This window comes from Hylobates moloch, unplaced genomic scaffold (assembly GCF_009828535.3).
Source record: "Hylobates moloch isolate HMO894 unplaced genomic scaffold, HMol_V3 SCAFFOLD_16, whole genome shotgun sequence".
Taxonomy (NCBI): domain Eukaryota; kingdom Metazoa; phylum Chordata; class Mammalia; order Primates; family Hylobatidae; genus Hylobates; species Hylobates moloch.
Genome location: NW_026652291.1, coordinates 81,392,403 through 81,407,454, shown reverse-complemented (window position 1 = coordinate 81,407,454; position 15,052 = coordinate 81,392,403). Strand labels below are relative to the sequence as shown.

The 15,052-nt window shown below is 39.2% G+C and overlaps 1 protein-coding gene across 6 annotated transcripts in view; it reads left to right on the top strand.

The window, feature by feature from the left end:
* MIS18BP1 (MIS18 binding protein 1) overlaps positions 1-15,052 on the top strand; it is a 58,388-nt gene that overhangs the window by 317 nt on the left and 43,019 nt on the right. For 5 of the 6 annotated variants that reach the window (XR_009210262.1, XM_058429506.1, XM_058429505.1 and 2 more), the window contains exons 2-4: positions 5,987-6,621; positions 10,510-10,623; positions 10,864-11,348. Coding sequence is in view for 5 of the 6 variants with exons in the window: in XM_058429506.1 (XP_058285489.1) it covers positions 6,078-6,621; positions 10,510-10,623; positions 10,864-11,348 (1,143 nt within the window). In the remaining variant the exon portion in view is untranslated. Of the gene's footprint in view, positions 1-248; positions 500-5,986; positions 6,622-10,509; positions 10,624-10,863; positions 11,349-15,052 lie in introns of all 6 variants that reach the window. The other variant, XM_058429504.1, reaches the window with a different exon arrangement.

Below are 15,052 nucleotides of genomic sequence, written 5' to 3'. Positions count from 1 at the left end.
GCTAACCTCTTGCCGCGGATCCCCGCCGATGGTGGGCGTCCTTCCCTTTAAGCATCTCGGCTCACGCGGTTTTATTTATTTATTTTTTTTGTAGATTTCTGGCTTTGGTACCGATTTTACAGCTTCGCACTCGATGTTTACTTGTTGCGTGTCTACTGTAGTTAAGAGAGTAGAACACGATTACTCAAATTTATTTCGATGGTGAGCGTAGGTCTTTGTTCTAAAATATATGTATTTTTTTTTTTTAGAATACCAAGTGAGAAAATTGTATTCCTCAGTACGCAACTCTTCCCCTTGGGACCCCAGGACCCACTGGGCTACAGAAGCAATTGAGCATTCAGCTTATGTTTTCTTCTGGTTAAATTGGATACTTGTTGCAGACATCTTTAGATGTTAATAAAATTATTTAGAAAATGGGCGCGGTGGCTCACGCTTGTGATCCCATACTTTGGGAGGCCGAGGCGGGTGGATCATTTGAGCTCAGGAGTTCAAGAAAATGGTAGGCCACTTCATCCTGCCCTTCAAAGATAAACACTGTTTACAGTTTGGTTCCCTGCTTCTAGAGTTTTTGTCTATGCCTATATGTGTTTTATTTATTTAAAAATTTTTTTACACAAATGCAATTATATGTTGTTACTTTCTTTTTCAATTTAATATTTCTTGGATATTTTTCCGTGTAAATACATATATATCTTCTTATTGAATACATAGAGTAAATTGTATGGATGTGGCGGAATTTATTTTGTCCTTTATTGGTAGACATCTCGGTTATTTAATTTCATTTTATGGTTCAGGTACTGCAGCATGAACTTCCCTAATCGATGTGTAGACTGTTGCCTGTTGGTAAATAACTTAAGCTATGGAGTCGGGTAGAATCGTTCCTCTTTCTCATTTATTGTCACGTGACCTTGGGAAAGTTACTTAACCACCTTATACCTTAATTTCTCTTTTTTCAAATTGGGAGTAATAACAGTACTTAAATCTTTAGAGTTGCTGTTAGATTATATAGTGACTGGCATGTAAATATTCAGTAAATATTGGCAATTATGATACATATATATTTGCATTCTTATGCAGATGTTTCTATAGGAAAAAACAAGTTAGAAGTGGAATTTCCGTGTCAATATTCTGCAGACTTGCATTTTGAATTAATATTTGCCAATGTGACATGAGAAAGAAATCTCACTATTTTAATTTGCATCTCCATTTATTAGTAAAATCAGGTGTCACTTAACTCGTTTATTGGCCTTTTGTGTTCTATTCATTGCCTTTCCTGTCCCAGGACCATTTTCTGTTTTGCACATTTTTTAAAGGTGATTTATTAGGTCTCTTTGAATGTTATTTAAATTTAGCCCTTTGTCATATGTGCTGAGTATTCTTTTCAAGTGTATCATGTGCCTGTTAACTTAAAATTCTATTTTCCCCCTAATTGTATGTCCCAGTTTTGGTTAGTGTGCTCTGGGATTTTTGACCCATTCCATAGTAATAGTTATTACTACTGCTACCACTGCAGTAAATTCTTACAAAAACTTCCCATGTTTTTTTGGGAGGGGAGGAGTAGTTACATTCAGGATCATATACATCATTGTTTAGCTTCAGTTCTGTATTTATATGTGTCACGTGTAACTGACTGGGATACGTTCTGAGAAATACATTCTCAGGTAATTTTTGTCATTGTGCCAATATCATAGAGTGTACTTACAAAAACCCAGGCTATATGTTACAACCTATTGCTCCTAGGCTTCAAACCTGTACAGCATGAACTTTACTGAATACTGTTGGCAGTTGTAACACATAAGTATTTGTGTATCTAAACATACCAAAATATAGAAAAGGTACAGTAAAAATAAGTTAAAAAACAAAGGTACACCAAAATAATCTTATGGGACCACTGTATATGTGGTTTGATGTCATTATGCATTGCATGACTGTACTATAAATGCTTATGGCCAGCCCTTTTTTTTTTTTTTTATGAGCCAGTGTCTTGCTCTCTCACCCAGGCTGGAGTGCAGTGGCGCGATCTCCGCTCACTGCAAGCTCTGCCTCCGGGGTTCACTCCATTCTCCTGCCTCAGCCTCCCAAGTAGCTGGGAATACAGGCGCGTGTCACCACGCCCGGCAAATTTTTTGTATTTTTAGTAGAAACCAGTTTTCACCGTGTTAGCCAGGATAGTCTCCAACTCCTGTCCTCGTGATTCGCCCGCCTTGGCCTCCCAAAGTGCTGGGATTACAGGCGTGAGCCACCGCGCCCATGCTGGCCAGCCCTTTCATCCAGTGGTTTTCCCATTCCCATGTCTTTATGTTGAAAACAATGTTTTTTCCCTAGTGCATCAACATTTGTCAGTTTTTAGAATAAGTTTTAAGGATTAGATTTTTCCAAACAACTTTAAGCAGTTAATGAAAACGGAAACATACTTTCTCCAGTCTGAGAGGAACTAACGATTTCTTGTTAGTGACCTCCATCTGTTAGGTCAACAAATGTCCTTGGCTTCAGGACAGGCTGTTCTTTCCTCCGCTTGAGGGATGCTAGTTACTAAATCTCCACTAATGTCTGTGTTTCATCAGAGGCTGATTTCTTTGTTTTGCTCTTTTGACTAGGAAGGAAATGGAGCTTCAAATCTGTCCTGGATTATCTAGACCCAGTGGTTTTTCTTCTTTATCTATTCTGCAAAGCCTCTGTGGTCAGAGGAAATTGTAGACGATTTTTTTCTCTGCATTCTATTTTTAACAAACCACTGGCAAATACTGGCTGCTTTTTTTTTTTTTGGCTTATATTGAGTTGCTGTTTGTCACATGGTGGGAAAAAGGTCTCCTAGAGCAACTTTCTGTGTCTTTGTGCGGGGAAGTGGAATTTGAGGATTTTTCAGAATCTTGGCTACTCACCTTTATGCTACTACTTGCCTGAATTGGGGGCAGGGACATTAGGAAACAGAAAGCTCTGTTTTGGTTTTTGGAGCCTTTCAATGTGACCACAATTATCTGACTTTAAATGAAGACAGTTCTGCATGTCTATTACAGATTGGTTCTGTTTTCAGTGCTGCTGGCTTATTTGCATTTTTTAGTTTCTGTTTAGCGTTTCATTAGGCTCTGAGGAATTGAGATTGTGTAAACCTGAATATTCTTTGCCGTTTTGCTTTGCAGTTTCCCAGTTTATTATTATTATTATTATTATTATTATTATTATTGAGACGGAGTGTCACTCTGTTGCCTAGGCTAGAGTGCAGTGGTGGTGCAATTTCAGCTCACTGCAACCTCCGCCTCCCAGGTTCAAGTGATTCTCCTGCCTCAGCCTCCTGAGTAGCTGGGACCTCAGGCATGTGCCACCACATCCGGCTAATTTTTGCATTTTTAGTAAAGACAGGGTTTCACCATGTTGGCCAGGCTGGTCTTGAACCCCTGACCTCAAGTGTTCCTCCTGCCTTGGCCTCCCAAAGTGCTGGGATTACAGGGGTGAGCCACTGTGCTCAGCGGAGTTTATTCATTTTTGATTTTGAGAGATTGTATAGCTTTATTACCTTTCTTTGAAAGGAACAGCTAAGCCAGACATGGTGGCTCACTCCTGTATTCCCAGCACTTGTGGGAGGCCAAATCAGAAGGATCACTTGAGCCCAGGAATTTGAGACCAGCCTGGGCAACATAGGGAAACCCTGTCTCTACAAAAAAATATAAAAAAACATAACTCAGGTGGCTCATGCCTGTAATCCCAGTACTTTGGGAGGCTGAGCCAAGTGGATCACCTGAGGTCAGGAGTTAGAGACCAGCCTAACCAATATGGTGAAACCCTGTCTCTACTAAAAATACAAAAATTAGCCGGGTGTGGTGGCATGCGCCTGTGATCCCAGCTACTTGGGAAGCTAAGACAGGAGAATTGCTTGAACCCATGAGGTGGAGATTGCAGTGAGTCAAGATTGCATCGCTGCACTCCAGCCTGGGCGACAGAGCGAGACTCCCTCTCAGAAACAAACAAACAAATAAGAAAAAAAAAAAAAAAAACATAGCTGAGGTGCAGTGGCACACACTTGTGGTCCCAGCTACTCTGGTAGCTGAGGTAGGAGGATTGCTTGAGCCCAGGATTTCAAGGTTGCAGGGAGCCCTAATCACACCACTGCACTCCAGCCTGGGTGACAGAGACACTGTCTCAAAAATAAAACAGAAATGAAGTGAATGGCTGATATTATAACTTCCAGTACAGAACCCCTGGAACTAGCACATCATAAACATATACATGCATGCATTAATATGTATTTGCAGGATTCATATGCTGTGGAAGAATTATAGTGGTTTTTAGGAGCTCCAGACTCCCAAGATACCCTTCTTTGTTGGCTGTTGTAATTTAGGAATATTTTCCTTCTTTTTTTTCTCTATTATCATAAATTATTGGATTAAATAATACTTTGTATATTAATTGCATATTTCTCACAGAAGTTGCTGTAGATAAAGATACTTGATATTTTTTGGTCTGGCTGTGTTAGAATTTTCTGTGATAGGTTTTTTTTGTGTTTATATGATGTTAACTAATTGGAATAGGTATAAATTCAGCTATAAGAGATGCTGTAAATCTAGACTAGTAAGTTCCAGCCTCCTTGGATTGAAATATTTTACTTATTTACCAAATATTAGTTAATGCAACTATATGGTTCCTTACCTAGAACCTTAATTTCTAGGTTTGAATAATAAAATTTATACATAAGAAACAAGTTGCAGCCGGGCGCGGTGGCTCACGCCTGTAATCCCAGCACTTTGGGAGGCCAAGACGGGCGGATCACCTGAGGTCAGGAGTTTGAGACCAGCCTGACCAACATGGAGAAACCCCATCTCTAGTAAAAATGCAAAATTAGCCGGGTGTGGTGGTGCATATATAATTCCAGCTACTCGGGAGGCTGAGGCAGGAGAATTGCTTGAACCTGGGAGGCGGAGGTTGTGGTGAGCTGAGATCCCGCCATTGCACTCCAGCCTGGGCAACAAGAGGGAAACTCTGTCTCAAAAAAAAAAAAAAAAAAAGAACGAAAGAAACAAAGCTGAAACTACGTAAACTCAAGTACAGTATTTCTGTTAAAAATTCTAAACAGCACTACATTAAAAAAAATCAGAATGAAAACAATTTACCATTTATTTGAGGATTTTTCAAGTAAGACCTTAAAATGTAAATGCTCTGGAGCATAAAAAATCAGGATTCGGTATTATTAAATAATTGAATAGGGTTTTTTTAGCTTTTATTAGAATAGATCTTGTAGTTGCTGCCTTAAAATTTAACTGCCTAAAGGGAAAAATTATATTTGTGGAACTTTATCTTTAGTAACCTAATGTAGTGCCATATGCATGTATCTTTTGTTTTATTTTATTTTATTTTGAGATAAGGTCTTGCTCTGTCACCCAGGCTGGAGTGCAGTGGCACAATCATGTCTCACTGCAGCCTTGACCTCCCAGGCTCAAGTGATCCTCCCTGCTCAGCCTCCCAAGTAGCGAGGACTACAGGCATGTACACCATCACACCCAGCTCTTCTGTTAAGGAGACTTTAACAAAAATAAACTCTTAGTCTGATTTGTGAGCTATAGATTATCTAGTATTGTTATGAGCCAGTTAAACATTGTAATTAGTATAATGTTGCGGAAAGCAAATAAACTTTAAACATTTTCTGTGGCTGGGCGCGGTGGCTCACGCTTGTAATCCCAGCACTTTGGGAGGCCGAGGCGGGTGGATCACGAGGTCAGGAGATCGAGACCATGGTGAAACCCCGTCTCTACTAAAAATACAAAAAAAAATTAGCCGGGCGTGGTGGCGGGCGCCTGTAGTCCCAGCTACTCAGAGAGGCTGAGGCAGGAGAATGGCGTGAACCCGGGAGGCGGAGCTTGCAGTGAGCCGAGATCACGCCACTGCACTCTAGCCTGGGCGACAGAGCGAGACTCCGTCTCAAAAAAAAAAAAAAAAAAAAAAAACATTTTCTGCGCCAAAGCATGACAAAGGCTGGTTTTACATTGAACTACAGGTTTCTGTGGATCCCTTCTGAAGTTCTATCTGAAAATTGTGCTTAAGTGAATTTTCTGTCGGAAGAACTTGGTTGCTATTCTTTTGTCAAGATGATTGCAACACCTTTGAAACATTCAAGAATTTACTTACCTCCAGAGACATCTTCTCAAAGGAGAAATCTACCCATGGATGCAATATTTTTTGACAGCATTCCTTCAGGCACACTTACTCCTGTAAAAGATTTGGTGAAATATCAGAACTCCTCTATAAAATTGAATGACCATAAAAAGAATCAGTTCCTAAAAATGACCACTTTTAACAATAAAAATATATTTCAATCAACGATGCTAGCAGAGGCTACTACCTCTAACAGTTCTCTTGATGTCAGTGCTATAAAGCCCAACAAGGATGGATTAAAAAATAAAGCAAACTATGAATCACCAGGAAAAATATTTCAAAGAATGAAAGAAAAAGTACTGCGTGACAAGCAAGAACAGCCATCAAGAAACAGTAGTTTGTTGGAACCACAGAAAAGTGGAAATAATGCAACCTTCACTCCTAACAGAGTTGAAAAAAAAATATTTCAGCATACCTACCTATGTGAAGAAAAGGAAAACAACAAATCATTCCAGTCAGATGATAGTTCACTAAGAGGTTAGTTTTATGTGTTAGCTAAAAAGTTGTAATGTCTTAAGTGTTTAATGTTTCAGACACTGTTTTAGGTGCTCAGAACATAGCAGTGAACAGAATGGTCAAAAATCCTTGCCTTTGTGTAGCTCACATTCACGTGGTGGGAAGACATAATTAACGTATTAAATAAGTAATTTTTATGGCATAGTAGAAGAGGAAAAGTGGAAAGAGGAAAAAGAAGAAAAAGCAGAATTAGGATGATGGGAAGAGTTGGAGGGGGATGTAATTTTCAGTGAGGTGGTCAGAGGAATCTTCAGTAATTTGAATTTGGGAATTTGAGCCCACAAAATTGAATGAGATGTTAGATAATTGTATCTTGAGGAATGGGAAAGGATGATCTAGGCAGCTGTTACAAACACCTTGAAATAGCATGCCTGACATGTTGAAGGACTAGCTATGAAGTTAGTGTGTCATGGAGTGAGTAGATAGAGCTCAGGAGGAAGGGATAAATAAGAGTGGGTCAGACAGTATAAGGGCCTTGCAGGTAAATGTAAGAGTTTTGGCTTTTACTGTGAGCAGAATAAGCCGCTGGAGGGTTTTGAGAATGTGAATGACAAGATCTGACTTATGAGGGTTTTTTTGTTGTTGTTGTTTTTTAATTAACCATTGTGTACAATGACTTATGTTTTTAAAATATCACTCTGGCCGTTCTGAAATACTGCAGCAAGCCAGATGACAGCCAGTGTTGGCTTGGTTCAGGTTTTAGTAGTGCCAATAGTAAATGTGCAGATAGTAAATGGCTGGACTCTAGGACAGACTGAAGGAGGAATGGAGTGTGGGCTCATTAACTAAGATTTTGTAATGTTAATTTTGATAATCTCTATTAAAAATCTAACTTTAGGTATTAGAGTGTTGGAAAAAACCAGTTGGAATTTAGAGAAGTGATCAAGGTGAGAAAAGTACATTGGGGAATCATTAGCACCTAAATGGTATTTTAGAAGCAATGAGATTAGATGAGGTCATCAAGGAGTAAGTGTAGAAAGAGGGAACATTCAAGAGCTGGGTCCTGGGGTACTCCAGCATTTGGAAAGTAGAATAAAGAGTAGAAAGGCCGGCCGGGCACGGTGGCTCATGCCCATAATCCCATCACTTTGAGAGGCCGAGGCAAGTGGATCACCTGAGGTCGGGGGTTCAAGACCAGCCTGACCAATGTGGAGAAACCCCGTCTCTACTAAAAATACAAAATTAGCCGGGCTTGGTGGCGCATGCCTGTAATCCCAGCTACTCGGGAGGCTGAGGCAGGAGAATCGCTTGAACCTGGGAGGCGGAGGTTGTGGTGAGCTAAGATCATGCCATTGCACTCCAGCCTGGGCAACAAGAGAAAAACGCCATCTCAAAAAAAAAAAAAAAAAGAAAGAAAGAAAAAAGAAAAGAGTAGAAAGGCCACTGAGAAGATGGTGAGGAAGAAGGAAAACCAGGAGAGTGATACTGGGAAAGCCAAGAGAATGAAGTACTTTAAGGTGGGAGTTGACAGCTGTCTAATGCTCCTAATTGGTCAAGTAGGCTGAGATTCTACTGCTCGATTTAGCAGTGTGAAGGTCATTGGTGACTTTGATGGAGGGCAGCTTTGGTGGAATGGTAGCAACGAAAACATTGTGTGAAAGGGTTCAAGGAGAATGTGACAAGAGGAATTGGCAATAGTGAACATAGACAGCTCTTTTTGAGGGTGGCAAAGAAATAATGGCAAGTGTAGTTTAAGGTTTTATCGTTTTTAATACTTGGTGAAATACAGCATTTTTATATGCTGTTGGGAATAATGCAGTAGGAAGAAAAAAAATTGAAATTGCTAGTATGATGCCCTTGAGTAGTTGAGAGGAAATATCATCTAATGCATCATCAGCGGTTTGACCAGAACACAGACAGACCAGTTGTTACCCGAAAAGAAAGCCGTTTACACAGATGTTGGTGGATCATTATTTTATGACTTCACGAATAATCTGAAATAAGTAAAGTCATCAGCTGAGCAAGTATGGAAAACAGGTATTGAAGTTTGAGGAGGTAGAGGTTTGAATAGTTTGGGAGAGGCCTAAATTTGATTTCCTGGGTAACACAGAAGAGCTGTTTAAGATTTGTGGACATGAATTTAAAATGGAACCAGTAAATATGGCTGTGAGTTTTCCTTTAGCCCTGTTTAGCTGCTAAGGTGCTGGTGTAGAATAGGGAGGGAGTTGGATTTAACTGGGTTGTAATTTTGCCAAATAGAATGAAGTGACAGAAGGACAAAGGAGGGTGTGTGTGACGGAGTCATCATGAAATTTAAGCTGATTAATGAGGGCAAAGGATCTGAAGGAGATGAGGGATTGTGAAGTGTATATTTTATTTGGATAGTCACTGGATTTGAGAGAATGATCTGGAAAGATGACACTGCAACAGTTGAAATTGAGATTTTAATGAGTTTCAGTCATTGATAATGAAAGATATTTCACGTATTATTTTTTTTTAATCCTTTCAGCAAACACTATGGGTAGATACCCATTAGTGGTCTATAAATGGGGATTATAAAGAGAGTAAGTCCGCTTGCTCTATGTCTCATAGGTAACAAGTGATAAGCTGATAACTGAATATAGGTATCTCTTAGAAAGCCCATGCTCTTAACCACTACACAGTAGGTTGTGGGTATATTGTTGCATTTCCAAGACAGTGACATATTCTAACACAGAGTTTTCTAAGGGAGTTTGACGGTAGAAGTGGGGAGACTCACAGAGTCATCTATTTCTCATATAGCCTGGGAGAAAAGGAAGAAGCAAATGAAATAATGCATATTAAAGTTTTTAAATATAATAAGGTAGCATTTGAGAGTAAAAAATACCTGACTGTTTTGAGAATCTGGTGACTCTTTCCCCCAGAAAATATAAACACAAATACAAACACAAATTTTGTATGTAGTTTTAGACACCTTTTAGAGTCTACATGAACCTGGGACTCCCACATAAGTGAATAAATATAACTTGTTGCATTTGATTGAATTACTACTGAATTGCCTTGTCATTTCCAGTAGAATGAGTTAAAGATATAGAAACTTATTGTTTCTTTTTGTGACACGTTGTTATAATGAAATCTTTATATTAAGATTTCTGAGACCAAAGTGGCATACTTATTAAAGCATAGTGACTACCAGTTTTTTCAAGTATAAAATTTAAAATTAAACATATAAGATAATTCTTCTCAGGCTCAAATTTTAAGTCTATTATCATCCCCTTTTTGTGCAAAACAAACTACATTCTAGAAACATTAAACTTTAAGAATCTAGGAGGTAAAGCAGAATAAAATGTAAGCAGTGCTGTCAGTCCTTATTTGTCTAGTTGAGAAACCTACAACTTCTGAGCATTTAAAGGCCTACTAAAAATTGTCTAAAGGATATAAATTATGGCTGAGTCTGCTGTTGCATCTCAACATTTTAATTTTTAAAGAATAAGTTACAACTCTTCGACTATCTTTCATGCTTTAGAAATTCACAGCAACCAGAAACAGAATCGGAATTTTCAAGACTGGGTGAAACTTTATATTATAATCTTAACATATACATATCCAATTTCTGGCAGCACCAGAATTCCAGATCTCTAGGTTTCTAAGTCCAATACTTTTGTCTAGAGCTGGCGGGTTGTGTTTAGAGAAGGTTTTAAAAAATTCTTCCTCACCATAATGTTGGTATAGAGAACGGGGTAAAGATATGAGAAGATAATACAGCCAAAAATATAAAAATATATGTAACTGTCATATATTGCAAAAGTACTATACTGGTCTGATCATTACTCAATCTAAGTGTCTTTATTTCAAGAATTTTAAAAGCTGTTTTTTTCTTAGTGACTAATGCAATTCAACTTCTTCTTGCTTTAAAAAATAAAACTTTAGCCTCAGTCCAAGGAGTTCCTCTAGAATCATCAAATAATGATGTTTTCCTCCCGGTCAAACAAAAGATTCAGTGCCAGCAGGAAAAGAAAGCACCACTGCACAATTTAACTTACGGTAAACTATTTTTGGTTTGTTTTCAGTTTGTTACTTAAATATATTTTTAAATGTTCTAGCTAATTACTTTCCTTGTGTGGGCATTAAACTTTGGCTGTGGACAAAAGCTTGAATCGTAAAAGAGACACTCAGAGAAAGACTGGGCAGGAGGGTGGAACATTCCTAACCTGAATTTATGTCTTAATTTCCTGTGATCCTTCTATAATTTTTTTGTTTTGTTTTGTTTTGTATTTTTTGCAGAACTTCCAACTCTGAACCCAGAACAGGAAAAGTTTTTGGCTGCAGAAGCCCCATACAAGACATTAACTAGAGCTCAGTTGGCTAAACAAATTCTTCACTCAAAGGAGAATATAGTTGCAACCACTGAGTCCAAAAAGGACACTTTTGTTTTAGAAAGCGTTGATTCTGCTGATGAACAATTTCAAAATACTAATGCTGAGACTCTCAGTACTAATTGTGTTCCTATTAAAAATGGCAATCTGTTAATGGTTTCTGATAGTGAGAGGACAACAGAAGGGACTTCGCAACAGAAAGTTAAGGAAGGAAATGAAAAAACAGTGCCTGGGAAGACAGGTCTTCCAGGTTCCACAAAAGATACATGTAAAATTGTACTTGCAACACCAAGACTTCATATAACAATACCTCGGAGGTCAAAAAGAAATGTTTCAAAGCTTTCTCCTCCAAGAATATTTCAAACTGTTACAAATGGAGTTAAAAAAAATCAGGTGGGAAAACTTTTAAGACAGATATTTATTTCTATTTTTACCCCGTTCTTCAAGAGCTTGAGCTTTTAATGTTCTCTCATTATTTTTTTTTTCTAGCTAGGATTTGAACTTGTATGCTTCATTATTAACAGTGTCTTCATTATCATGTTTTATTATTTACTGCAGTGACAGTGTGACATAGTGAAAAGAACAGTGAGTTGAGTATAAGAAGACCCACGTGTTAAGTCTTACCTTGCTCTATTACTAGTTGTGTAGTCTTCAATAATTTACTTTTTCCCTTTGGTGATGAACATTGAGTTCATTTCTACTCTTTTTTTCTGGTACTTACGGTACTATTAAAATAGTTAGATCAGTTAAGATAGAAAGGAACTGTAGCATCTGAAGATTTGAGAATTTTTCCCAAATTAAATACAGAGTAATCAATAAAAAACTTTAGAGCATCAAACTGTTACACTAGGACAGATTCTCTGAAGGAAGTGGAATGGAAATACAAGCTTAAGGAGGAAGATGCGGTGTAAAATTTCCAATTGTTAAAGGTTTGCCCATTAATTAATTATTTATTTTTGAGCCGGAATCTTCCTCTGTCAGCCAGGCTGGAGTGCAATGGCGTGATCTTGGCTCACTGCAACCTCCACTTCCTGGGTTGAAGCAATTCTCCTACCTCACCCTCCTGAGTAGCTGGGATTACAGGCGCCTGCCACCATGCCCAGCTAATTTTTGTGTTTTTAGTAGAGACGGGATTTCACCATGCTGGCCAAGTTGTTCTCTAACTCCTGACCTCAAGTGATCCTCCCGTCTCAGCCTCCCAAAGTGCCGGGATTAGAGGCGTGAGCCACTGCATCCAGCCATTAATTCTTAAATGTGTGATGGTGGTTATGAAATTGAGATGGTGTACAAATTCCATTTAAATTTTAATTAATAATTAATTTTATAGATGAGGCCTTACTCTGTTGCCCAGGCTGGCCTTTTGGGCTCAAGCAATCCTCCCACTTAAGCCTCCCTTGTAGCCATCTAAATTTTAAAGAGTGACATACCAGTTAGGGTTTTAGATCTCAATATATTCATTAGAAATCCTATTACTTGAAAATATTTAAACTTTATTTATCTATTTATTTATTTATTTTGGAGACGGAGTCTCACTCTGTCGCCCAGGCTGGAGTGCAGTGGCACAATCTCAGCTCAGTGCAACCTCTGCCTTCTAGATTCATGCAAATCTCTTGCCTCAGCCTCCTAAGTGGCTGGGACTACAGGCACATGCTGCCATGCCTGGCTAATTTTTTTTTTTTTTTTTTTTGTATTTTAGTAGAGATGGGATTTCACCGTGTTGCCCAGGCTGGTCTCGAACTCCTCAGCTCAGGCAACCCGCCCACCTCAGCCTCCCAAAGTGCTAGAATTATAGGCGTGAGTCACCATGCTTGGTCTGAAAATACTTAAAACTTTTAGTGAGAAGTTTTAGATGTTGACTTAAAAATGTGTGAGATGGGTTAAGCAAAAGTTTGAAGACAAACTGTTCAAGACGCCCCACAGTACTAATTTCATCATCTCTATAGTGCTGTTTATCCCAGTTACCACGAGAAGTCCAAGCTTCTCAAGACTCCCTATTTAATTCTGTACATCTACTAATTCTGTCTCAATTTCTTACTCATACCTAACTCTCCATACCTTACATTGTGTCCTTTTAAACTCCAGTTATGTCATCAGCAAGATGTTTTATTCCCAATCTTCTATGAAGATTTCTTGACCTTGCTCTAACTAGAATATGGCTTCTACAAACAACCCACTCAAGTGGTGGCTCCTTTTTCTCTCATATCCCACATTCCGTTGGACCTGGAGATGACATAAGGTGTATCTCTCTTGCTCCTCATTGCTACTTCGGCAGTTTTTTCTTCCTTCTCTCTAAAGCGTCTTTGAAGCACATGCCATAAGACTTTACCAGTTGTATTCATCTGTAACACAGCCTCCTAGTCATGACCTTGCATTTCTAAGTATTTGACACCTGTTAGTTTTCCCTCTACTACTTCTGTCATAATCTCTGGTTACATCTACACTCGTTTAGATGATCCATCCAACCATCTCTTTTTGATAGTCAGTGACCTTTCTCCTACCTTTACCCTCTACCGTAGACATCCCCATTGCTTCTCATTACCAAAATAAACATGCACTGAGTTTTCTTTCAAACATGCCACTCTCTCACTGCCAACTCCTATAGTGAGATCATACCCCTCACCGTCAGTACTCTGACCCCACTAAGACGGCGTTCATCCATCAACTCTCATGTCCTCATTTCCCTAGTCCATCACTATAACTATTAAGTCTCAACTCTCTTTTTTCCGGTTTGTCCTCCACTGGCTAAGTGCCAACCCTGGTTAAATTTAACTCTGCATTCCTGTACCTGACAGCTGAAAATGGCTGGAGCAAAACACACAACGATGTTGACTTATCTGATTTTAAATTTGACATCAAACCTTAAATGGGCTGTCAGTATTGCCCCATTAGTCCTGGTACATTTCACTTGTCAATCTATTTTCTGGCTTTCCTGGAAGAGTAACTCACTTTTTCTGTCCTAAAACCTCCAGACCTCATTCCCATTTCATTGAGAACTTCATGATAATCCCATCAGAAAATCTCCCTGCTGCTGTTTTCACATACTCTGCTTTCTTCCTCCTGTTAAAATGGATGAACAATTTATGCTCCTTTTCAGAGCCCATTCATTTCCTTTTACCTTAGGTGGTAGGGACATTGCCCTTTCAGTTGTCCCTTCAATTTTTTTTTTTCTGGATTATTCTTATTAACATATAAACATGTTGAAACATGGCCTGCATTTTTTAAAAACATGCAAACAGAGGCCCATCTTTCCTTTATCCCCTGTCCAACTCCAGCTGCTACACCACTTTTTGTTTCCCTTATATAGCAAGACATTTTGAAAGAGGTCTATGTATTCATGGTTTTAAGTTCTCCATTCCCTCTTGAACATGTTTCACTTTGGACTATACATAAAATATCCACTATTTTAGGAATGTTACCCTTTCCAAGTTCACCAGTCATCTCCATAACACCAAATCCAGTGACAAATTCTAATTTCTTTTTTTTTTTTTTTTTTTTTAAGACAGAGTCTTGCCCTTGTCGCCCAGGCTAGAGTGCAGTGGCACGATCTTGGCTCATTGTAACCTCTGCCTCCCGGGTTCAAGTGATTCTCCTGCTTCAGCCTCCCGAGTAGCTGGGATTACAGGCACACGCCACACCACACCCTGCTAATTTTTGTATTTTTAGTAGAGACGGGTTTTCACCATGTTGGTCAGGCTGGTCTCAAACTCCTGACCTCAAGTGATCCGCCCGCCTCAGCTTCCCAAAGTGTTAGGATTATAGGCATGAGCCACCACGCCAGGCTGACTGATTCTTATTATTTCTGTTTGTTTGTTTTTTTTTTGAGATGGAGTCTTGCTCTGTTGCCAGGCTGGAGTGCGGTGGCGTGATCTTGGCTCACTGCAATCTCTGTCTCTGAGGTTCAAGTGATTTTCCTGCCTCAGCCTCCAGAGTAGCTGGGACTACAGGCACACGCCACCACACCCAGCTAATTTTTTTGTGTTTTTAGTAGAAATGGAGTTTCATCATGTTGGCCAGGCTGGTCTCGAATTCCTGACTTCAGGTGATCCACCCGCCTCAGCCTCCCAAAGTACTGTGATTATAGTCATGAGCACCGCGCC